Below are 24,035 nucleotides of genomic sequence, written 5' to 3'. Positions count from 1 at the left end.
GTGATTGCACCGTTTATTTCAAATTTAACATTTTCACATGATTAAAACCTCCAAAGCATACTTTTTTATGATATAGAACTGGTATTATGCTCTGGGGAATGGTTTAACAGCTAACATTTTAGGTTAGCATTAAGGTTTTGAGCCAAAATAAAGATGTGGGGAACAGTTGAAACCTCTGCTAAATACTCCCAGTATAAGTTTCACTGCACTGACCACCGATCCGTGGCCCTTCACCCCGTGTACACTTCATTATGTGGCCCTCCATGAAAAGTAAGAGGTTTAGCTCATGTAGAAAGTCCTTTACCTTCAGTTGAGCCGCTTGACGACGTTTTTTCTTTTCACATGGAGCACAATCTGGAACTGACACATCCCCAGACTGTGTTATGAAAATGAAATGTCTACTTTTTACACACACCTTTTGTTTTCAGTCCCACCTGTCGTCTCTGGCGCGTGAAGCCACTTGATTGGACTCTACAAACTTGAACTCCTCTGAACTTCTAACACGGTCATCATGTCCCTGCAGGTCAGCTTGGTGGAGAGCTTACAGGACGGCGAAGAGCCCATCTACTCCCTGCCGGCCGACACGGAATCGGACTACGACCAGGAGGACGAGGAGGGCTCCGTCAACGCCGGCGACGACAGCAGCTCCGTGTCGGGCAGCAACCGGGGCAGCGCGGCGGTGGGAGACGACGAGCACCCGCGCAAGTCCACGTGCACCAACGCCAGCATAGAGTCCTACAGAGGCAGCTCGGACTCTGTGAGGACACACACTTACACCCATCCTCTCACCAGCACGCACCGCGCTCGCAGACATGTACGAGCCGCCTCACGCACTCTCCTAGCCTTGACGGTTAAACGTGACCAGGGCGCAGCTTCACAAAGGGGATTCAGACTGGTTTTAGGAGAAGAAGAAACCTGTCTTCGGTTCGGGTTTGGTCAAACGTAAAAGGGTTTCTTTGTGGATTTCTCTGTTAGCACGCGACTAGCTGTGTTCATATGCGCCCCGTATGCTAAATAAGTACAATAGCAATAATAGAAATGTATTTATTATTTTGAGTCGCTGAAAATTAACTATTTAAAACTCTCTAAAAGATGAGATGTATTACTAGTCGCCTTATTCAGCCACTTTTGTTTTTACAGCATTTCCTCTTGGTGTAAGCACTTCCTGTGAGTTGGATTCATTCAATGGAAGATCGTGAAAAAATAGAATGGAAATCAGGAGAAAACCCATGAAAAAGCTCAAATATGTGTCAATATATTTAAACAGTGGCTTGTCAGCAATGCTACACGTTACTTGAAAAAACAGAATTGAGCATTGAGACTCTTCCAAAACATTATGGATGGCGTGCGCGGCTGATACACTGTTTTTTTCTGCTCTTTCGTCTGTTTTAAATAATGGCAAACATTAATGTTTTCTAAAAAGGCTTCCTGCAGCTTCATATCCAGCGTTTCTCTAAATGGTTGATGCCGTCGGTCAATCACGGCCACCGGGAAATTGCTGAGATCACGCTCGCTGACAGACAACATGTCTTTGAAAAAGCATTAGTTTGGCAGGCCAGGCAAGGTGGCGCCCATACAGAATTCCTGTACAAGAAGAATAGCGCGGTAATAGCATAATATGCAAATTCCCTGTAATCCAGAGAGTTAATTCTATCTTGTAGGTTTGAAAACAATGCAGCTGGTGATGTCACTTGAAAAACTGCCTTGATGATGCTCACTGGATAGACAGTGAAATGTGGGCCTCATCTGCCCTAAACCGAAAGGCCACTGGCATTGTTTTTACAGCTTCAAAATAGTAATAACATGATAAATATAGTTATTACTTTAAACTCCAGCAAAAAGTGAGCGTTTTCAGTTGTTTGCCCCTGGTTACAGACCAGTCTAAATGACCTTTGTGAAACTGCGCTTTGGTTTATGCTTATAGTTCTACTTGCTGAAATGTATTTATTCTGACATTGTTGTTTGGTTCATTTCTAGTACGCTGACAGCGACGATGAGCACGACGGGATGATGGACACAGACGAGGACCTGACCACTGGCCGGGTCACTTTGCTAAATGGGAATGGACCTCCGTACTTCCACGGCTATCTCTACATGAAAGGTAAAGTGATGTTTTTCGACTTGCTCACATGGACACTGGCGTCAGTAATCTTTTTCTGTTTATTTTAATACGTAAGAATTGGAACAGTTTCAGTGCCAGACGTGGACATAATAACAGAGGAATAAATCGAGCTGTATAAATACTTCCTCTGCCCACTTTTGTGCCTGCAGCTGGTCTGATGATCCCCTGGAGGAGGCGCTGGTGTGTGCTGAAGGATGAGACCTTCATGTGGTTCCGCTCCAAACAGGACGCCCTCAAGTCTGGCTGGCTCTACAAGAAAGGAGGAGGCCTGTCCACCCTGTCCCGGAGGTTGTTGTAGCTGTTAGAGTTTGCCAGTGTCTAAACAAACCTAATGTTCCGATGAGCATGAACTGAAAGGCCCAGGATGGTAGAACATTTAACGGTACAGCTGCACGATATTGAAGTAACTTGGGATAACGATATTATTATTATTATAATGATATTGTTCCATTCTAACTAAACACAAATTGCAAGTTATTTAGCAAAGTCATCAAAAGACACACAATCAGGATCAAAACAAGGGTAAAATAGAACTAAATCTGAACTTTTACACACATTTTTAAGTTCTGTATGATGATTTTTTGGCTGAATTTGCAAAGAATGTGTCTCAGTCAGATGAGGACTTTAGTGATGTTGCGATTTGAGGTCGACCGATATATTGGGCCGATATTTCGGAATTTTGGCCGATCTAGCACCGATTAAAGCTGAAAACTCCGGACCGAAGGCGATAGAGACTTCCCGTTTATTGAATTGGAAAGAGCCAAGTCACGGCTTTAAAACAAGTCCTCTGACAACATCCGAGGCTCCAGGGGAACAGAAAAACATCGAGATGAAAATCGGTTAGCTACAAGTTTCACTAAACCTCAGTAAATATGGACATGCTGTATGTCATTTTGAAGCTCAGAACCTGGAAAGTTCAAACGCTTAGTTTTAACATCCGCGACTGTATTTTTGATTGCCATGCAAAATCCAGCAATTAGCAACAGCATGCTAATGTTTTGAAAAAGTCAGTCTTTTGATCTATCCTCAAATCTACAGAAAGACGGGAAGAAATACTGTAGTATTGTAGTTGTTTTATCCTTCAAGTTGAAATTATATTTTGCTTTGAGGATGAATGTGGGTCTCAAAGTGACACCAGCTGCGAAACACCTCTGTACTTGTACTTTTTTGTTGTTTTGGATTCTGAAGCGCTCTCAGTGCAAAATGCCCAAACAGCGAGTCCACAGAGGCCCATGAGTTGGGTTTCCATCCATCCATCCATCCATCCATTATCTTCCACTTGTCCGTTGCCGGGTCGTGGGGGCAGCTGTTGGAGCCCAAATCACATTGCACCAGCCCCCAATGGCTCCTTCTGCAGGTGGTGGGTCCACAGAAGGACGGCCTCACGGTTCTAACCGGGCCTGTTGATCTCTCATAAGGAGAGTCTCACCCGCTCTTTGTCTGACCCGTCACCAAAGACCTGTTTGCCATGGGAGACCCTACCAAAGCCTTCCACCACGTTAAGGTGGCGGTTCCAGGAGGGGGAGTCGGGTTTTCAGTTCCTATTTTAAAACCAGTAGGAAATAAACCTAAACACATATCATGTTAAGGCAATTTGCTATTAGTTTTGCAGTGCCATTTTAAAACTTTAATCTACACATCCTTATCCCACCAGACATAGTTTAGGATTAAAGACTAGTATTTGGCTTTGTTTTCATAATTCACCTCTTCCCGCAGAAACTGGAAGATGCGCTGGTTCGTGCTGAGGGACGGCAAGCTGATGTACTACGAGAACGACAGCGAGGAGAAGCTGAAGGGCACCATCGACATCCGCGCCGCCAAGTAAGCAACGCCTCGGGTCGTCCTTTCAATGCGAGCGCGACGCAAACCGTTTCCCTTCGGTCTTCGCAGGGAGATTGTGAACAACCATGAGAAGGAGAACGCCCTCAACATCGTGACAGACGAGAGGACGTACCAGGTGTTTGCCGAGTCTCCAGAGGACTCCAGGTCTGGACAAGAACCATCAAAAATAGTTCAACCCAGAAGCTTAGATGCTGCTTTCTAGTTGAATATACTCGGTTCTGTTGGTCACCGGTGCGTCTTGTGTTTTCTTGCAGTGGTTGGTTCAATGTTCTCAGTAAGGTGCGAGTGTGCACGCCGGATCAGCTGCTGGACATGGGCCATGAACAGGCCAACCCAAAGAACGCTGTGGTCAGTCTATTCAAGAAAGCTATTACTTTAGGCTCTTTCCACATTTTCTGTATTCAATATTAACTCCCACCTGAACGGATCCCATTTTCTCCAGTTTGGCTTTACCCTAATCAAAAAGCTTCTTGGGGAAAAAAGCACCAAAACAGCCACAAAAAATGAGAAGAAAACAAGGATGTAAATGCAACAAAAAAGTGACAAAAGCTCAACAAAAATGTGACAAAAATTCAACAAAGATGTGACAAAAACTCAGCCATAATGTGTCAAAAAAATCAACAAAAATGTGACAAAAATTCAACAAAAATGTGACAAAAAAAATCAAAAAAAAAAATGACGAAAATTCAACAAAAATTAGACAAAAATGTGACAAAAATTCAACAAAATTCAACAAAAATGTGACAAAAACTCAACAAAAATGTGTCAAAAATTCAACAAAAAAATGATTAAAAACTCAACCAAAAAATGACAAAAATTCAACAAAAATGTGACAAAAATTCAACAAAAATGTGACAAAAATTCAACAAAAAATGACAAAAAATCAACAAAAATGTGACAAAAATTCAACAAAAATGTGACAAAAATGTGACAAAAACTCAACAAAAAATGACAAAAATTCAACAAAAATGTGACAAAAATTCAACAAAAACGCAACAAAAACGTGACAAAAATTCAACAAAAATGTGACAAAAAATCAACAAAAAATCAACAAAAAGTGACAAAAATTCAACAAAAACTGACAAAAATTCAACAAAAATTCAACAAAAACTCAACAAAAAAATGACAAAAACAAAACATACAAAAGGTGACACAACACAGCAACAACGCGAGGAAAAAGATCAGTTTTGTGGGTCTTAGCTTTCAAATGAGGTGTTACACAGACCTATATAATGGCCAAAGTGGACAGAATGCATTTGGTTCAGGCGGGTGGTAAGAGGTTAAGGCAAGATGCTGCAGGTGAATTGGGAAAGAAAAAAACAGAATGCAAACAAAACTGTAAGGGGGAGGAATGTATCGCAAAAGTATAACATTTTACATGGCAAAATGGCCTATATTTTCTGCAGCAAAATCTAAATGATGTAAAGAGCCAGGTTTAAAATACAATACATTTCCACGGACAAATTTGATGCACACATTTTCAACACGGTTTTACTCTGAATGAAGTTGTGACATATTGAGACGTTTTACATTGTATCAATCCTCTAAACATGAAGTATCTGTAGCAGTTGGATAAATGTCCTTCCCTTAAAATCTTCTTGCCAAAAGAATGTCTCATTTGTTTCACTCTGGGGCATGAATTACTGACCCCTAGTGGATGAGCCTCTGCATCACAAGTATACTATTGTACACATTAGTTTTTGTTGTAGAAGATACAAATGGCGATTAACAGTATGTCTTTATCCTTCGTGCAGGGGACTCTGGACGTGGGCTTGATTGACTCCGTGTGCGCATCAGACAATCCGGATCGGTGAGATATTACAGAAAATAAAAAAAAAGAAATCACATCCACTGAGCGTGCGCAATACTGACCGACGGTTTCGCAGGCCCAACTCCTTCGTCATCATCACCGCCAACCGTGTGATCCACTGTAACAGCGACACGCCCGAGGAGATGCACCACTGGATCAGCCTGCTGCAGAAGCCCAAAGGAGACGCCCGCAGCGACGGACAGGAGTTCTTAGTCCGAGGTCACATGTCACACACTCGCTCAGTCAGACATTCGGACGCATTTCACTTCACTTGTTGTTTTGTTTTTAGTCTTTTGAGGCAGCGCTGCAAGTCACGAGAGAGCGAAATAATGCATGAGAGACATTAGAAAGCCAGAAGCGTGCGATGAATGAGCTATAGGAGTGACCGTGTGGTGGCGTTCCTCTGTTGTAGGCTGGCTGCAGAAGGAGATGAAGACCAACGCCAAGAGCACCTCCCTGAAGCTGAAGAAGCGCTGGTTCGTCCTGACCCACGGCTCCCTGGATTACTACAAAAGCTCTGAGAAGAACTCCTCCAAGATGGGGACGCTGGTGCTGAACTCGCTGTGCTCCGTCATTCAGCCGGACGAGCGAGTGCACCGGGAGACAGGTGAGGATATGTCTCAGCAACTAATCAGAGTCTGTTATCAGCCGTCAGGCCCAATCAGGAGGGAGGGGGAGGAGCTTGATCATTTACTTTAGAAAATCCTGTTCCTACTCTCCTCATTCTGCAAACTAAGCAGGGTCGTTTCTCAATCTGTGGACTTGTGTGGACTTCTGTGCTCGTGGACTCGTGAAACGTCATCACGCGTGGCCCAAGTCCTGTTCACATTCAAAGTTCGCTTCTCAGCAAGTTCGCTGTAAATCCCCGGATGAGAACTTGCTCCGCCCGTTTTACCGAGGATGCATCAGAGGAGGCTTGTGCGTTCTCCGCCAGCTATATTTCCCACAATCCGTTTGGTTTTGAGCACTTGGCGTCAACGTCATGAACAGGTCATTGAGGACAAAGGCATTTTACTTGTACATTGTTTTATATAGGGGGCGCTGCAGACACATCTTTATATGGGAACTTCAAAAACAGTTACATATTTTAAAGTCTAAATTGTTTGTTCGTTTTTTCAGAATAATTTGCAACCCCCCAAACAAGTTCATATTTGACCTATTTTTTTATTGTTTCAGTTTGCAGATCAGATCAGATTTTTAATGACTTTCCACATAACGCCTTATTTATAGGCTATAATTGTAAAAAATGATGTGAAATTGTATAAAATGTAAACATTTATTTTGGTTTATTGCAGAAGTGTATAATTTATGTCTTTAAAAACATATTTCCACTTCGCCTGCAGTGTCACCCTTTTAATTTCATGAGGTGATTTAATGTTATAAAAGCTCACAGCCCTGTGTTCAGGAGCTACTTCCTGTGATGTCATCGAGTTCACTCGTTCCAAACGCTGAAAAAGTCGAGTCCACACTCGTGAACTCCTCAAGTCCGTTCTCAGAGTCTGCACCCGCAAGTTCGTACCCCGGAGTTCACAAGTACGGAGTCTGCAGTCTGAGAATTGAGAAACGGCCCAGGGCTTTCTGGTTAAAGGGGGAGGAGTCTGATTGTTTCAGTTCAAATCTCACTCTGTCCAGACTATCACTTTAATTGACTGAAGCTAAAGTTTGCAAAAAACTTCAATGAAGCTTCATGTATCGCCTTTAAACAGGCAATTTTGAATGATTTGAAATATAAAACATATTTTGAGTTATTTCACCCTTTTTTCTTTCTTTCCTACATAATCCCATGAGAATCACACAATGTAAATAGTGTCTAAACCAAGCTTCTTGCTCTTTGACAGGCTACTGGAACATCATCGTGTACGGGAGGAAGCACTCGTATCGCCTCTACACCAAGATGCTGAATGAAGCCATGAGGTGGGCCGCCGCCATCCAGTCAGTCATTGACAGTAAGACGCCCATCGAGACGCCCACGCTGCAGCTCATCAGGGACATCAAGGTGTGCTGACAAAGGAAAACAGCTGTACCACTGTAGTACCACAGGGTTTGATTTTGATGCTGGTTGATTTCAGGACAACAGTGTGAACGCAGAGATAGTGGAACAGATGTACAGGAGAAACCCCATCCTGCGCTACACCCAGCACCCCCTGCACTCCCCTCTGCTGCCGCTGCCCTACGGAGAGGTCACCAGCTGTGAGTGAACGGCCGACCGCTGCAGATGCTGCAGTCTGAGCTCTCGGATGTTGTTTGTTGAGTTTATCGTCACTATATGAACTCTTTTCTGTTTCCCGTGTGTGTGCAGTGCATAGGCAGCAGGGCTACGCCAGCCTGCAGGACGAGGCGGTGCGCGTCTTTAACTCCCTGCAGGAGATGGAGACGCTGGCCGACACCGTGCCCATCATCCAGGGCATTCTGCAGACCTGCCAGGACCTGCGCCCACTCAGGGACGAGGTACCCGGCCACGCGGACTGACAAGAGCGGCTTTTGCTTTTCAAAACCATTTAAATGTGCAGAGAGATTTGCAGACACATTGTTTCACCCTTAACTCCCACCTGAACCGAGCACTTTTTCTCCAGCTTTACCCCAATCTAAAAGCTTCTAGAAAAAAGGTGTGAAAATAGCAACAAAACTGAGACGAAAACAAGGATGAAAATGTGAAAAAAGTGAGAAAAAACTGACGAAAAAGTGACAAAAAATGGACAAAAATTTGACAAAAAATTGAGAAAAAAATGAGAAAAATGTGACAAAAAAAATGGACAAAAAAAAAATAGAACAATTTGACGAAAAAGTGACAAAAAAGTCACGAAAATTTGACCGAAATGAGATGACTGCCCAACAAAAATAGTGATGAAAAAAATCTGATGATGTGAGGAAAAAGATCAATTTAGTTTTGTAGATCTTAGCTTTCAAATGAGGTGTTACACTGGCCTACAGGATTTGGGTAAAGCTGAACTGGAGAAAATGCTCTCGGTTCAGGCGAGAGTTAAGAGCAGTGGCCAATTTTCCGATTTTTAGCTTGTTTTCAGCCTTAACAACTTCGTTTTAATGTAAGGCAAAAAGATAGACCAAACTTGCCCTTTCCAATGCTGATTTTCATTCCGCTCTTACAACAATATCTCCACTTTAGTAGCTCCTATAGACTCCAAACTTTCCAGTCTAGTACTGGAAATGTTCCAGTCTAGTATTAGTAACATAGTTACTAGACTCAACTAGTACTTTATTTTCAGATGATTTTTTTTCCCTCACATTTTTTTAAATTCTTGTTCTCACATGACAGAAATAACAGGAAGAATAACTTTACATTGTCTGTTTACAAAATTGAAAAGGAGTACCATCTTATAGGTGTTCCTTTCTCCAAACACAAAAACCAAACTATATTCTTTTTTCACATCTAATTCCTAGCCTTAACTAGCTTATTTAGAAACTAAACCAGATCTCCTAAATCCCCTCTGGAATAAATCTTTGTAACTATTGAGACTGACTAAATATAATGTTGAATTTGCCCACATATATTGTAAAGGACTGTGGCCTAATACATAATAACGGCTCACACTTGTTGCGCCGCAGGCTTTCTGTTTAACACATGTGATTTAAACCCTTAATTGATATTTAGTTTTTGTAAGTTTCAAATTGATACCTCAAAATGATTTTTCCCCAATTCACCTGCAGTGCCTCACCTTAAAAAACAGATTAACCCCTTAACTCCCACCTGAACCGAGCACATTTTCTCCAGCTTGGCTTTACCCCAGTCCAAAAGCTTCTGGAAAAAATGTGTGAAAATAGCGACAGAAATGAGACGAAAACAATGATGAAGATGTGACAAAAAAGTGAGAAAACTTTGACAAAAAAGTGACGAAAAAATTACAATAAAAGGCAAAAAATTGACAAAAAAATTACAAAAAATGTGACAAAAAATGACCAAAAAAAATGACAAAAAATGTGACAAAAAAACGACAAAAAATGACAAAAAATGACAAAAAAAATGACAAAAAATGACAAAAAAATGACAAAAATGAGTTGAATACCCGCAAAAAAAAAAGATGGAAACAAATCTGATGACGTGAGGAAAAAGATCCATTTAGTTTTGTAGCTCTTTGGTAGCGCTTTCAAATGAGGTGTTACACTGGCTTACAGGATTTGGGTAAAGCTGAACTGGAGAAAATGCTCTCGGTTCAGGCGGGAGTTAAGAGGTTAAAGCACCACATATGTCATAAGTCATATGTTATATAAAAAGTCACAATAAAGCCTAATTCCAACCATAAAATGACGCCCTTCCTGTGCGTAACCTTCTCCTCGGCTTTCAGGTTTACTGTCAGGTGATCAAGCAGACCAATCATGTGCCTCAGCCGAACAGCCCAGCTAACCGGGCGCACTGGCACCTGCTCACCTGCATGAGCTGCACCTTCCTCCCGAGCCGAGCCATCCTGCGCTACCTCCGCTTCCACCTCAAGAGGTACGCCTTAGCCCGCTTTACGCTCATCCGACCATAACCATGCGCATTTCACCTCACGCTCCGGTGTTTCCAGGGTGCGAGAGCGCTACCCCAACACGGATATCGAGCGCTACGCCACTTTCATCGCCGACTCGCTGAAGAAGACCAAGGCGCGCGAGTTTGTCCCCTCACAGGAGGAGATCGCCGCCCTGCTGATCAGACAGGAGATGAGCACCACGGTCTACTGCCACGGGGGAGGCTCCTGCAAGATCTCCATCAACTCCCACACCACCGCGGGAGAGGTGCGCGGCGCTGTTTAATGCACTCATGGCTAGGGATGTCGAGATCTGTTCAAAAAGCTGACACTAAGTTAAAGGAATAGGCCACCATTTTTTACATACTGAGATATGTTCTTACCTTAGCTTTGACGAGTCCTTTAGGACCTGTCTGATCTTCCCCCGTGCCTTCAGTCACGTAAACACAGCGCAGACGGCGTTAGCATTTAGCCTCTCCCTCTCTCCTCTATAGCTCCAAAACAGGTCAAGATAGAAGCTACCAAGCTCTTCCACGTTTTCCCTATTTAAATATGGTTACGTGAAGTGTTCCACTACAAAGTATAATTACACAAAATCAAACAATGTGGATTTTCTAAGCGGATAAAAGGGGGAACTATATTGTAAGGCGTAGTAATACCAGGAGTAGTTTGGCATTTCGAACTACTCCTGGTATTATTACGCCTTACAATATAGTTCCCCCTTTTATACTTTGTAGTGGAACACTTCACGTATCCATATTTAAATAGGGAAAACGTGGAAGAGCTTGGTAGCTTCTATCTTGACCTGTTTTGGAGCTATAGAGGAGAGAGGGAGAGGCTAAATGCTAACGCCGTCTGCGCTGTGTTTACATGACTGAAGGCACGGGGGAAGATCAGACAGGTCCTAAAGAACTCGTCAAAGCTAAGGTAAGAACATATCTCAGTATGTAAAAACGGTGGCCTGTTCCTTTAATGGTGAGAATTTTAGGTCCTACGGTAAACCGCTATTACGCCTTATGAGTCGTATAGGGCATGTGTCTGTGTGCCAAACTGTGCCACTCACCAGTAAAGGCTGAAGAAACAGCGGTACTTCGATTTGCATTATCAGTTTTAATTTCGTTAATCGTGAACAAAAGTAAAATCTATATGTTTTTCCTCACAATAATTGAGTTCTCATCCCGAATGTCCGCTCCCCACTGGCTGCAGGTGGTGGAGAAGCTGATCCGGGGCTTGGCCATGGAGGAGAGCAAAAACCTGTTCTCTCTGTTCGAGCACAACTCCGTCACGGACCGCGCGCTGGAGAGCAGGGTCATCGTGGCCGACGTCCTGGCCAAGTTTGAAAGGTGGGCCTTGTTCAGTCTTTGTTACAGCCACGGCAGCGGGGCGTCTCCGGTGGCGCTGTCAGTGTCCCGCACCGATGGCGGTTTCGCGGCTCTGAGGATGTTTTCGTGTATAGAATTAGTATTGATTATCCTTGATGTGGCCGCAGACTGGCTGGCAGCGAGGAAGAGGACGAGGAAGGAGAGTGGAAGCTCTATTTCAAGCTCTACTGTTTCCTGGACGTGGAGAGCATGCCCAAGGAGGGAGTGGAGTTTGCGTTTATGTTTGAGCAGGTGAGATTCTTCCCTTTCTGTGTCAAGAATCATCTTTACATTCACCGGAAAATGCTCTAATAGATCACACACATGAACATAAAAACAGTATTTTGAAGAACATTATGCAGTATTTTGCAAAATTAAAGCAGAACTAAGTAACTCATGCCCCTAGAGGCCACAGGCGCCACTGCAGGTGTCGTAGCATGTTATTTTTTTTACTCATTAATTGTCGGTAAATATTACTCTGACAGAGAGATGCATATATCCAATTACACAATGGAAATAATTAGGGCTGCAACTAACGATTATTTTGTCATCGATTAATCTATCGAATATTTTTATGATTAATCAATTAATCGCTTGGCTGTGAATGGTGTAGGAAAATGTGTTATTTTTCCCAAAAAAATCATTATCACATGACACTAAAGTGGCGCCGCTTGAGGACGTGTTGATGGAGGAAACTTAAAGTGAATGTTTGTTGGAGGCTCTTAGCACTAATTCTGCCTCTGATTGGATGAGACACAGACGGATATTTATGAAATTTACAATGTATAAAACACTACACTTACTATGAAAAACATCATCAAAAATGCTACATTTTCATGTCATTTTTGCTCTATTTGAATCTTTGTGAACCAGAAAACGATTAATCGATTACTAAATTACTAAAAATCGACTATTTCAATAATCGATTAGTCGTCGATTAATCGATTAGTCGTTTCAGCCCTAGAAATAATTGTTTTCACTCAAACTTGGCTGTAAATGCTCTTTAAGTGGCGCTAGCCCGCAGTTAGCTTTGCCCGTTAGCCTGTTAGCTTCTTCTTCGTGATTCCATTAGTGTCTATTGGGGCCTCCGATCCGGTGCAGGCAAAGTTGCAAGTGTGGTTTTCTGGCCAGACAAACCAGGGGGAGATGAAAGACCCCCCCAATCATCCCATTAACACTTGTATTACCCCCAGAGGGACTACGGAGAGGATTTATTAAGGTAAACAAGTTACCTAGTTCTTCTTTAAGTCATTAAAAAGCATTCGATTGGATTCAAACTGGTCTTAAATCCACAACATGGCATCGTTCATCTATTTTTACTGTATACGTTTGCCAAAAACACAAACGCTTTGGTCCAAATCAAATTCAGCTGCATGTCTAATTCCCACCGTTGTGTCCAATTTAGTTTTGAATATCAACATTTCCCCTCATTCTCCGGTTTGACTGAATGTTTACAAATCTTACTCATCTTCTTAAATGAAATGTGCCAAGATTGTTTGCATTTGTGGCATTAAAAATATTGTAATAGGTGTTAAAATGGCATAAAAGCATTACATTTGACTTTTTTCCACTTGTAGAAACACTGTGTATGTAATGTTATCTGCTAATGCAACATCCATGTTCTACGAAACAACATATGTGACCATAGTTCTCCAGTTTCCCAGAGATAAACATCTTTTCCTCACAGAGCACAGGATGAACTCCAAATTTAGGAGGGAAGCCCTGGTCTTACAGTTCATGTTAGTCTTTAGTAAATAATACTGGTTTTGTGTCCTTGAACTTGCTCTTGTCCAGGCTCACGAGTCCCTGATCAGCGGACACTTCCCCGGCCCTGAGGAGACTCTGCAGCACTTGGCCTCCCTGCGCCTGCAGTACCTTCACGGCGACGGGGCGGGCAGGGCGGCCTGGAGCCTGGGCAGCGTTTACCCCATCGGCCGCCTCCGGAATCGTATCCTCCACTCCACCAAGCCCGGGGTGGGGGCGGCGGCCGGGGCGGGGGCCGGCGCGGGAGGGGGCGGCGACGGCAAAGGGAGCATCGGGCCAGGAGGGATCAACGCCGGGGTGGAGAAGAGGAAGACCCCCAGCTTCTTGGATGGGACTCTGAGGAGGAGCTTCAAGACGGGCTCCCTGAAGAAACAGAAGGTGAGCGGAGAGGCGCCACTTCCATTTGCATCATCAGTTTGGTCATTACTGACGGTGCAAATGTGCGCCACTGTGGAGGCTACAACAAGGAGCTCTCTGTTGTCAAATGTACATCCAATAAAGGTCAGTGGTTCGATTGCGATTTGATGTAACCAGGGACTACGGATGGAAACGAGCGATTTAGCTTTTTCTGCATTTGACCCATCCTCAATGCCGCTGGGGCGACGTGTAGGAGCAGTGAGCAGCCAGCGTGGGCCGGCGCTCGGAGACCCATCTCCATGATGTGGAGCCAGGCTGATGGTCAGAAGCACCTGTCCAAAGGATTGACCTATTGTACATGTTTTAGTGGTGGGGGAAACCAGAGCACCCGGAGGAAACCTACACAGACACGGGGAGAACATTCAAACTCCACACAGAAAGGCCCCGTCCCTGGTGGGAATCAAACCTGGACTTTCACTCTCTCTTTGGGCATGGGCACAGGCTGGGATATTCCATACTGTTGTTGTGCAACCATACTGTACATAAGGGCCAAGAGCGAGTCCCAGTTATATCCTTGGAGTATGGATCTCCCTCTTCCCGTGTGATGTTATAGAGCATCAAAATGTACTTTATTAAACGTCCACCTCACTGTTGAAATGTTCAATGGTCATTTACATTAAGCACTCAAAACGCTTTACATCGAGGAAGCGCTCACAGGTTCACACTCTCAGTCACACCCCAGAGCACACAGACACTGGAGGTGGAGGGACGACCCCAGAGAGACTGACCCGGTTTGTGCTCGCAGGTGGAGGAGGAGCAGATGCTGGAGATGTGGGTGAAGGAGGAGACCTCGGCCACTCGCACCAGTGTCCTGGAGAAGTGGACCCGCCTGCAGGGAATGCCCCAGCACCAGGCCATGCTCAAGTACATGAGCATCATCAAAGACTGGCCCGGCTACGGCTCCACCCTGTTCGACGTGGAGGTGAGATTACTTTACTGCTCTAAAGGCCCGTCGTATCTGCTACAGTGTCAGGTAACGAAATGCTGTTTTGATTTATTCATGTTCCCTCGGTCTGACATTTGTACCACATTAAGACTTACTGATCACGGTTATTTTGTCAAAATCTGTTGCTCATAATTGGCCTGGCCCCCTGTGTGCAGTGCAAAGAGGGCGGCTTCCCTCACGACCTGTGGCTGGGCGTGAGTGCGGACAACATGTCGGTGTACAAGAGAGGAGAGCCCAAACCTCTGGAGACCTTCCAGTACGAGCACATCACCTTCTTCGGAGCGTCCCAGCCCTGCACCTACAAGATCATCGTGGACGAGAGGGAGATGTACTTCGAGACGCCCATGGTGAGAGCTGCGTCTGTGCTACAGCGGAATCTTTCATGAGAATAGTGCTATATCGTAGAGTGAAACAAGATCTGTGAACGAATAGAATAAGACACCACTAACGCCCATGACAACAAACCTTTTAGATGTTTTAGATAGTAGATACAAAAACATACAGTGTGACATTTGAAATAGGTTAATCATTTATTTCAATGATCATACATAACGATCTTGAATAACAGAAGCACTGATTTCCATTTCCAGGTCGGAGAGGTCACCAAGATCATGAGGGCTTACATCAACATGGTGGTCAAGAAGCGCTGCAGCATCATGTCAGTGACCAGTGTGGCCAGTGCCTGGGTCAGTTGATCACCACCAACCAATCAGGAGCTTTGTGCACTAAGACAGGGAGCAGTCAGCCGCTTGTGTCGGAGGCACTGAAAAGCAGAACTGAGGCCAAGGAAACGAACAAAAGCAGGAGGTGGAAAAGAAGCCAACGCACACTCCACTGGCCGGGGCGTCACTTGGGATAGGGGGCGCTATCTGGGATACTCAGAGACCTGAAGAAGCTTCTTTGAGTTATTTCAGTTCCACTCCCAGCTGCTGGTTGTCCTGCATGTAAATGTTGATCACACCTCGGTCTAAACCCACACAGAGCAGGTGGCTCCAAGCACAAAGTCCCTCTGGAGCTGTCCCAGCTGAGCCTGTCCCAGGTGGCCCCTCCCAGTGCACTGCCAGAGCCAAACACCTCTGTTCACGAAGACACTCTATTCTGTCTCTCTCTTTCTCTCCGTCTTTGTTCTTACTCTGCATACTCTTTATTTAACACTAAGGCCATACTCTGTTCAGTATTTCAGTATTACAGTGTTATTATGTTGTGAAGAAGAGAGAGGACTCTATGAAGATTTACTTTGGAGCTACAAGCGGCTTCAGTATCTATGTGATCACTTTGTCACACATCAGTGCCACCATGTGGCCACCATAAGTAATCTCAGCCAGTGTAAGGGGCCTGAAACATTACTGTATTACAAAAATCCTTAAGAATATGTAGCGTTTATTGTACCGCTGAGGTTTGCCTATAAAGAATTAACGCATGGATATCAGCCCCTGCAACATGAAGAGAACTATCCAGAAAAAGTTATAGAAAGAATGCTGACTTCAGCTGTATATTCACAGAGGATGTTTTCTACTGTATATCACATAAACACTGGTGTCTGCACTGTACAGTCTAAAGATATAATGTTGATGTAAAATATGTGCAGACTCTGATCTGATGGGTGTGTGTGACACTATAGATGTGAGCTATACAGACTTTTGCACAGTTAGTGGAACACTTCACTCTGAGCCAGGCCGCAGTGGCCTCACTGTCACCAGAGCCATGACGTACTGTAAGACGCTCCAATGTTTCTTTACATAACCAGGATGTCTGTGTTTCTAAACCTTTTTATTACTGATATTATGTCCTCAAGTATTGTGTCTGGAATGCTGTGTGCGTGTGTGCGTGTGTGTGTAAACTCATTCAAATGCTTGGAAAAGAAAAGTGAACAGAGAAATGAAAAAGAAGTTTATTGTATTTAATGGAAATAAGATGTATTTACTGAGAACGCTGTAGTGGTTGTCTGTGGGCGTGTGGGGTGGGAGGGAGCAGGTATTTATCTCTATTCTACAGTGTATGTGAAGCAGTGAGTCTATGAGAGCTGGGACTGGAGCGTTCAGAGAAGCAGGATCTGTCACTGTGGACATGACGGACATGTGTCTTTGTTTTGAACTCATAGTCACCAGCACTGGCCCCGCAGACAGACACAAGGCAGCCCTTTTATCTTGATCACACAGCGCTGAGCATCCAGGGCTCGGGAGGTAAACAACAACACATCTGCACCACAATTCTAGTCAGTTAATCAGTAAAAAGTCAAACCCCTTGGTCTGCCTCCTGTCTGCTGGGCTGCAGTGCTGTCCCAGGGCCCACTTCCAACCGGTCTTTCATTTACTACAAGCTCTAAACACTAATATCAAGCAACAGCCATCCCCCAGGAGCCGTTCTACCTGTACACCATCTGACGCCTCGACCAGAGTGGGCCCTGGTCCTCCGCCGCGCATCCTGTCTCCATGCTGTTCCACATTGTGCTCGTTTTAAGAGAAAGAGAGAGATGTCCATGTTGTTTTTATTTGTACATGGCTTTACAGATATATGCTTTAATAAATTATTGAAAGATGAACTCCTGACTGTGGGCTTCTTCAGGTGGGACTCAGGGTTATTGCGTTTTAAACTTTACAGGTTTTAGAATGTGTGCTTTAGGGATACATTTAAATGAAGCATTGATTTTTACACCCAGATTAGACATAGTTTAATATAGATATGATGCTGACCTGGGCCTGGAAGTAATTAAAAGGTCAAAGTTATTATGAGCTTGTACTCGGGGTCGAATGTTATCACAATCCACACCCAAAAGTAATACGTTGCGTCAATTCACTGGAGTAGGTTACTCTTGGAATAGGTTTCAAGAGTAGACGCATTACCCCATCCTTTTTACTTGTACAGGTGAAACTGGGAAAATTTGAATATTGTGAAAAAGCTAATTTATTTTTGTAATACAACTTCAAATGTTAAACTAATATGATGATAAGTGACATACCGGTATGTCAAGCCGTTGTTTTTTACTAACTGTGAGCCATAATCATCAAATTTATAACAAATAAAGGCTTGATATATCTCACTTTGCATGATTTTGGCTCACAGCTTAAAAACCTCAAAATCTCAGAAGATCAGAATATTGTGAAAAGGGACTTTATTGCAGCTCAAAACGTCACCATCATGGGTTCAGACGGCTGACCTGACAGTTGTGCAGAAAACCATCATTGACAAAAGCCTCAAAAGGTAAAAGAAGTTGGATGTTCTCACAGTGCTGTTTTAAACCACATTAATAAGTGGAAGGAAAAGGTGCACAAGCTGCAGGGATGAGCACAGTCAAAATCAAAACAAAACAAACAAAGGCTTGACATATGTCCCTTTGCATGTCATGAGTCTTTATCATATATTAGTTTCACATTTTAAGTTGAATTGCAGAAATAAATGAACTTTTTCACGATATTCTAATTTTCCGAGTGTCACCTGTATTTTACTACATGAATCATGAAACCGTACTCTTTGTAAAACTTTGTAGGTACTTTAAAAGCCCAATAGCTGTTTTTGTTTTGTTTCTATTTCAGTTTATTCTGTCCATTTTCACTGTACTGTAAACTAAGATAAATATGGAGAAAAGAAAAGAAAAAAATAGTGCATCTAATTACAAAGCATTTGTATCAATTTCATGAACTTGCAGGCTTGTACTTTCAAGCATTTTTGTTACAGTGACCCTGAAAAGTGGCACTGCGTTTCACAACGCCTTGGGTGGGGGTCCCCAGATGATTTCAAGATGAAACAAAAAGAAAAATGCTACTGGTTTTAGCTTATTTTTCAGTGTAAAACAGCCCATAATTTGTTAACTCCATTAACACGAATCCACAATAGTTTAAATACATTGACTTGATTTTTAGATGCTTTTCTGGCCAGAACAAGTAGATCCTTACTGGAAAGCTCTTTGAGTGCCTAATGAAGGTGGAAAAAACGCTAGACTAAAGCAGAGTTCATGTTTGGCAATGTCTGTGCTAGAGGCGGGATTCAAACCCTTGACCTTCCGATCATGAGACTTCCCGCTCTACCCACTGCACCACTGACGCCTTTGTACACTCAAAGAGCTTTCCAGCACGGATCCACACACCCATTCACACACTCATTCATACACCAATGTACGCAGACACTTGGGGCAAGGCAGGTGAAGTGTCTTGCCCAAGGACACAACGACAGTGTGCCCCTGCAGGATTCGAACCGCTGGTCACAAGATGACCCGCTCTACTATCTGTGCCACTGTCAATAGACTGAAGCAGAGCTCATGTTTGGCAGTGTTTATGCTGGAAAAGGTGTCTGAAATCAGCCTGTGCATGAAGAAAGATTAACCAATGAGCTTACAGCAGCGGCCTCAAGGCCCACCCCATGATTTGCATACATTAAGAGAAATACAGAAATAAATACAGAAATAAATACAGAAATAAATAAATATATACGGAAATAAATAAATGAATACAAAATAAATAAATACTGAAAAAATAAATACAAAAATAAATAAATAAATAAATAAATAAATACAGAAATAAATAAATAAATAAATATATAAAATAATAAATAAATATATAAATGCAAAAATACAGAAATAAATACAGAAATAAATACAGATATAAATAAATGAATACAGAAATAAATAAATAGATACGCAAATAAATAAATGAATACATAAATAAATAAATGAAATAATAAATAAATATAAAAATGCAAAAATACAGAAATAAATACAGAAGTTAAAAATAAATAAATACAAAAATAAATAAATAAATAAATTAATATATAAATAAATACATAAATAAATAAACAAATATATAAATAAATTAATAAATGCACTTATTATAATTAATGCATGCATTTCTTTGCACATTTGATTTGCACGTTTTATTTATATATTTATTTATAGATATATTTATTGTTTTGGCAGCCACGGTCCTCCATACAAATATGTTTTCACTCTTCCCCGTACCGTTTGCCCATATTCCGTGCTTTTCAGACCATGGCCCTCTCTCCCCATGTAATACTGTCCCACATTTTTGCGCGCTCTTCGGCGGAACCTCTAGGTGGTCGGAACTATCTCTCACCGTGGGGATGATATTTGTCGACGGACCAAACCCGGAAGTCTATCGCAAACAGCGCGTTTTGTGTACATGCTTTTCATTTACAACAACTAGACCTCATGTTGGAATAAAGTCAGAGTTTTGAAGGTTTGTAACTTGTACTTTGCTGTTTTCTCACCCAGTGGTTTGTTTACGTCCCCGTGAGAACTCCGTTCAGCCCGTTTAGACCAGAAGTTTGAGTCTGCACCTTATTGTGAGATACAATTCTGATCCGAAACTCGACTTTGTGTTGTTTATTTAATGTATTTAAAGGGGAAGCTTTCGTATTAGAGCTCTTTTTGATGACCTCATGTCTCGTTCGCACTTAATTTGTGATGTACGCAGTTATGACCAATATGTTAAATAGGAAGTATTGACTAAAATATTCATCTGTACCACATTTCTGTCTTCAGAACCAATAAGAATGGATTTTCAGGTCGTGATATCATATTGTTTTTTGTCCCCATGAACCGACATGTTTACTGTCCTTTGTAAGTCTTGAGTTGAACACAATTTTCCATGATTTGATCTAGAAAATACATATGATTTTTGTTTCTAATGATAGTATGACTTTAAAGGGGAAAATAACTGGTCACTGGTTTGGCCGCGTAATCACTGAGTTACTTCAATGGTTTGTGTGTACTGTGTGTAATGTGTGTAATGTGTATTCAATATTTCATGTCATTTTCCATCTCCAGTGACCCCTGTGCCTGTCCGAGATGTCCACCTCCACAGAGAAGAAGGAAACTCCTGCTAAAAAGGCCGCAGCTCCGTCTGTGGCCCAGATCAACGCAGAATATGTCACACAGGTAAACACTGTTCCAGAGTTGATTACTTCACAGCCTCAAACTTTAAATCACGACGAAAGGACTGATCTAAATGCACATCACTCAGCTGCGATTGTTTTTTTTTTAATAACAATCATGGTTGATCCAAAGTAACTTTATCTTCATATTTCCGTTTAGATTTATCCAGATCACTGCTTTATTTTCTTAGGTACTGACCCATTTCACATTTCAAAGCTTCCAATTTTTCCTAAACAAAATCTCTTGCTGAGCCTTATGCCAGTATAGTGGGATTATTCTGCGGTTTGTTGTTTTACATCACTGCTTCAAAAGAGCTGTTCATTTTCCAATAAGAAGAGCTTCATGTCTTCAACACCAGGATAAACAGTATGTATATAGTAACAGCTCTAGGATCAATTCGAGTCAGTGTGAGCTAATGAACTAGTGCAGACCAATCCAAATGTTGATAAGATGATAATGCAATTTGTGTGTTCAAATATATCGGTCAGCCCCTCATGTTCTAAATGATTTAATGAACTGAATGGTTTTGTTTCAGTTGGCGAACAAATACTGGGCTCCACAAGCACAGAACAAACTGCCCTTTAACCAGAAAGTAAGAGCATCTTTCATGACTTTCCTTTGTTTCCAAACTCATGCTGACCATTGTGACGTTGTGTGTGTTCACTGTTGTTGTAGGTGATTAAGGACATTTATGATCAGGAGATTCTCCAGTCGAAGTGAGTACATCTGACTTTAGAACAGTACCAAGTGGAGGCTGCTATATCATTTCAGAATATCATTTTCAACAGGAATGAAATGCAAAGTATATTAATGTGAACGGCATCAAAGAAAGCAATTCAAAGAAATATAAATACATATTTAAACCGATATAATTGTACAGTCTGCAGGGTTTTGGTAGTTAAGGTGGTGGTGTAGTAAACTGTTTACTGTTGCAGGTTGTTGTTGTAGGTCTGGGGCAATAGGTTTTTGTCTCTTACACAAGATGGTAAACAGGGGTCGACTTTCTAAAAGAAGTCGACTGTTTTACAAGTCTGAAGATCCCACAGGGGCCTCCCAAATAATAATAATCCACAATATTAAAAACATATTTAATGCTTTACACCTGAAACAGTTCATTTGAAATAACAAATAGCAATGATTTTAGCAAAAAAGAAAAAATGGTTTTGCTGACTGTAAATTGTAACAAAGGCAACAAGATGCAGGAGCTTCCGGAATAAAGTGAATGTCCTAGTGTTTGTTTGAACCAGAGTAAAGTCTTGTGATACTGGTTTTGTTTTTAACAATACATCACCAAACAGTACAGTTATTATATGTTAATGCTCCTGTTCCTTATATATATATTTTTTACCAAGACATGTAACCCTGTTGTAACCCTTTTTCAGATTTGCGATCAGGAAAATCATGTTGCTGGAGTTCAGGTGAGTGTTTCTTTATGTCCAGAGCGATAATAAACAAAAGCTCAAAGTCTAGACATGTGTGTGTTCATCTTCCTTTTTCAGTCAATACTTGGAGAACTATCTGTGGGTCAACTACTCTCCTGAGGTATCCAGCAACGCCTTCATCATGTCCATCTGCTGCATCGTCAACGAGAAGTTCCGGGAGAACGTGCCGGCCTGGGAGGTCAGTGATGAACCTGAATGATTGTGAATGAGCGTGTGAAAACGGGGCCAAATCCCTGTCTGTCTGTGAGCAGGTGTTTAAGAAGAAGCCCGATCATTTCCCGTGGTTCTTCCGGAGCGTGATGGAGTTCGTGCTGCAGGGGGAGAAGGCGGCGCTCAGTCTGAAGGAACAGACCGTGCTGCTGGTGTTCCTGGACCACTGCTTCAACAGCCTGGTGAGAGCAGCTTCAACACGGAAATGTTCATGTAAAGCTTTAGATTAGAGCTGTGCAGTTATTCCAGAACAAACTTTTTATGTCCTTAAGTAGTTTACCAGATGGTACTTCTTCCTTCAGTTCAGTATTCATGTTAAAGCTTCTCGACTTTTTGGTATCTTTTTATTGTCGTGCTTGTGTTTTTCGTTGCTTTTTTATTGTGTTTTCAGCCTTGTTTTTGTTGCTTTTTTCAAGAAGCTTTTAGGTTGTGGGTAAAGCTGAACTAGAGAAAATGTGCTCGGTTCAGGTGTGGGATAAAGAGGTAAAGTGGCAAGTAGGGCTGAACGATATTGAAGTAGCTTGCGATATGTGATATGGCTGTGCAATTTCACAATAACGATATTATTGCGATGTTTTGCTAAAACCTTTTCAAGATGATATGTTCCATTCTGATTAAACACAAATCACAAGTAACTACGTTTTAGCAAATTGTGTCAAAACACTACATTGGGACCAAAACAAGGCCAAAATTGAACTAAAGTAGTAAATATTTAAAGCAGTACTAAGTAACTCATGCCCCTCGAGGCCATAAGTGCCACTGCAGGTGTCGTAGCATGTCACGGTATTTTACTCTTACTCATTTATTGTCCGTGAGAGTAAATACTACGCTGACAGAAAAGTCGAAGGGACAGAGGGATGTTGTGCATCCAATTACACAATGGAGATCTTTTTTTAAAACTCAAACTTGGCTGTAAATACTATACAAGTGGCGCTAGCCCACAGTTAGCTTTGCCTGTTAGCCTGTTCTTCGTGATTCCAATAGTGTGTTTTGGTGACTCCGACCCGTAGGCAGGAAAGCTGCAATTGTGGTTTTCTGGCCAGAGACACCAGAAGGAGATGAAAGACACTCCAACAATCCCATTAACACTTGTATTACCCCCAGAGTGACTACGGAAAGGACTTATTAAAGTAAAAAAGTTACTTAGTACTGCTTTAACTAAAACTGAACTTTTACACGTTTCTAAGTTCAATGCATTGTTGGTTTTTGACAGAGTTTGCAAACAATGTGTGTATGTGATGCGATATATTGTGGCGTCTTGCGATACGGATATTGCATCACCTAATATCGCGATACAATATTTTTTGCGATATATTGTGCAGCCCTAGTGGCAAGAGCTTAATGTGACTAAAATAAAATACATGTAGTTTGAGTTTCATGAAATTCTGGCGTGTCCTTGAGAAATACATAAATATAAATCATTGAAATATTAATCAGACATTTAGGCTCAAATGGTTCCTCAGAGTTCGCAGCAAATTTGTATTTTCTGGACTAGAAGTCACTCCAGAGTATATGTCGCACCAGCCAAAAAATGAATAATGACAGTGAAGAAACACATGCAAGTCGCTCCGTAGTATAAGTCGCAACTACATGGAGGCGTAACCGTACTGTTTACCTGGGTGTAAGTCGCACCCCCAGCCAAACTATGAAAAGGTACTTTTTTACACGAGTAAAGATTTTGGTTCTTCTGGTGTAAAATTAATTCAAACGGACTCATTACTGTAAATAACGCAATACTAATATTATTCCTATTCTTTCAAACTGTCGGAAA

General features: G+C 42.2%; 2 protein-coding genes across 4 annotated transcripts in view; both read left to right on the top strand.

Annotated features, from left to right (window-relative positions):
- Window positions 1–17,267, top strand: part of myo10l1 (myosin X, like 1) — a 68,722-nt gene extending 51,455 nt beyond the window's left edge. The window contains exons 26-45 of the mRNA XM_079573239.1: window positions 524–757; window positions 1,978–2,101; window positions 2,272–2,413; window positions 3,839–3,943; window positions 4,013–4,108; window positions 4,219–4,312; window positions 5,719–5,774; window positions 5,851–5,993; window positions 6,187–6,381; window positions 7,613–7,770; window positions 7,844–7,964; window positions 8,074–8,222; window positions 10,076–10,224; window positions 10,298–10,505; window positions 11,444–11,580; window positions 11,727–11,850; window positions 13,393–13,740; window positions 14,525–14,701; window positions 14,881–15,072; window positions 15,316–17,267. Of these exons, the coding sequence (XP_079429365.1) occupies window positions 524–757; window positions 1,978–2,101; window positions 2,272–2,413; window positions 3,839–3,943; window positions 4,013–4,108; window positions 4,219–4,312; window positions 5,719–5,774; window positions 5,851–5,993; window positions 6,187–6,381; window positions 7,613–7,770; window positions 7,844–7,964; window positions 8,074–8,222; window positions 10,076–10,224; window positions 10,298–10,505; window positions 11,444–11,580; window positions 11,727–11,850; window positions 13,393–13,740; window positions 14,525–14,701; window positions 14,881–15,072; window positions 15,316–15,420 (3,057 nt within the window). The 3' untranslated portion in view covers window positions 15,421–17,267. The remainder of the gene's footprint in view (window positions 1–523; window positions 758–1,977; window positions 2,102–2,271; window positions 2,414–3,838; window positions 3,944–4,012; window positions 4,109–4,218; window positions 4,313–5,718; window positions 5,775–5,850; window positions 5,994–6,186; window positions 6,382–7,612; window positions 7,771–7,843; window positions 7,965–8,073; window positions 8,223–10,075; window positions 10,225–10,297; window positions 10,506–11,443; window positions 11,581–11,726; window positions 11,851–13,392; window positions 13,741–14,524; window positions 14,702–14,880; window positions 15,073–15,315) is intronic.
- Window positions 17,268–19,803: 2,536 nt separating this feature from the next.
- aqr (aquarius intron-binding spliceosomal factor) overlaps window positions 19,804–24,035 on the top strand; it is a 95,207-nt gene continuing 90,975 nt past the window's right edge. For all 3 annotated transcript variants that reach the window (XM_079573183.1, XM_079573184.1, XM_079573182.1), the window contains exons 1-7: window positions 19,804–19,914; window positions 20,505–20,615; window positions 21,148–21,204; window positions 21,288–21,328; window positions 21,995–22,030; window positions 22,112–22,232; window positions 22,306–22,446. In XM_079573183.1, the coding sequence (XP_079429309.1) occupies window positions 20,526–20,615; window positions 21,148–21,204; window positions 21,288–21,328; window positions 21,995–22,030; window positions 22,112–22,232; window positions 22,306–22,446 (486 nt within the window). In that variant the 5' untranslated portion in view covers window positions 19,804–19,914; window positions 20,505–20,525. The remainder of the gene's footprint in view (window positions 19,915–20,504; window positions 20,616–21,147; window positions 21,205–21,287; window positions 21,329–21,994; window positions 22,031–22,111; window positions 22,233–22,305; window positions 22,447–24,035) is intronic.

This window comes from Gobius niger (genome assembly GCF_951799975.1).
Source record: "Gobius niger genome assembly, chromosome: 16".
Taxonomy (NCBI): domain Eukaryota; kingdom Metazoa; phylum Chordata; class Actinopteri; order Gobiiformes; family Gobiidae; genus Gobius; species Gobius niger.
Note: the sequence above shows the minus strand (reverse complement) of the source record. Positions and strands in the feature narration are given on the sequence as shown.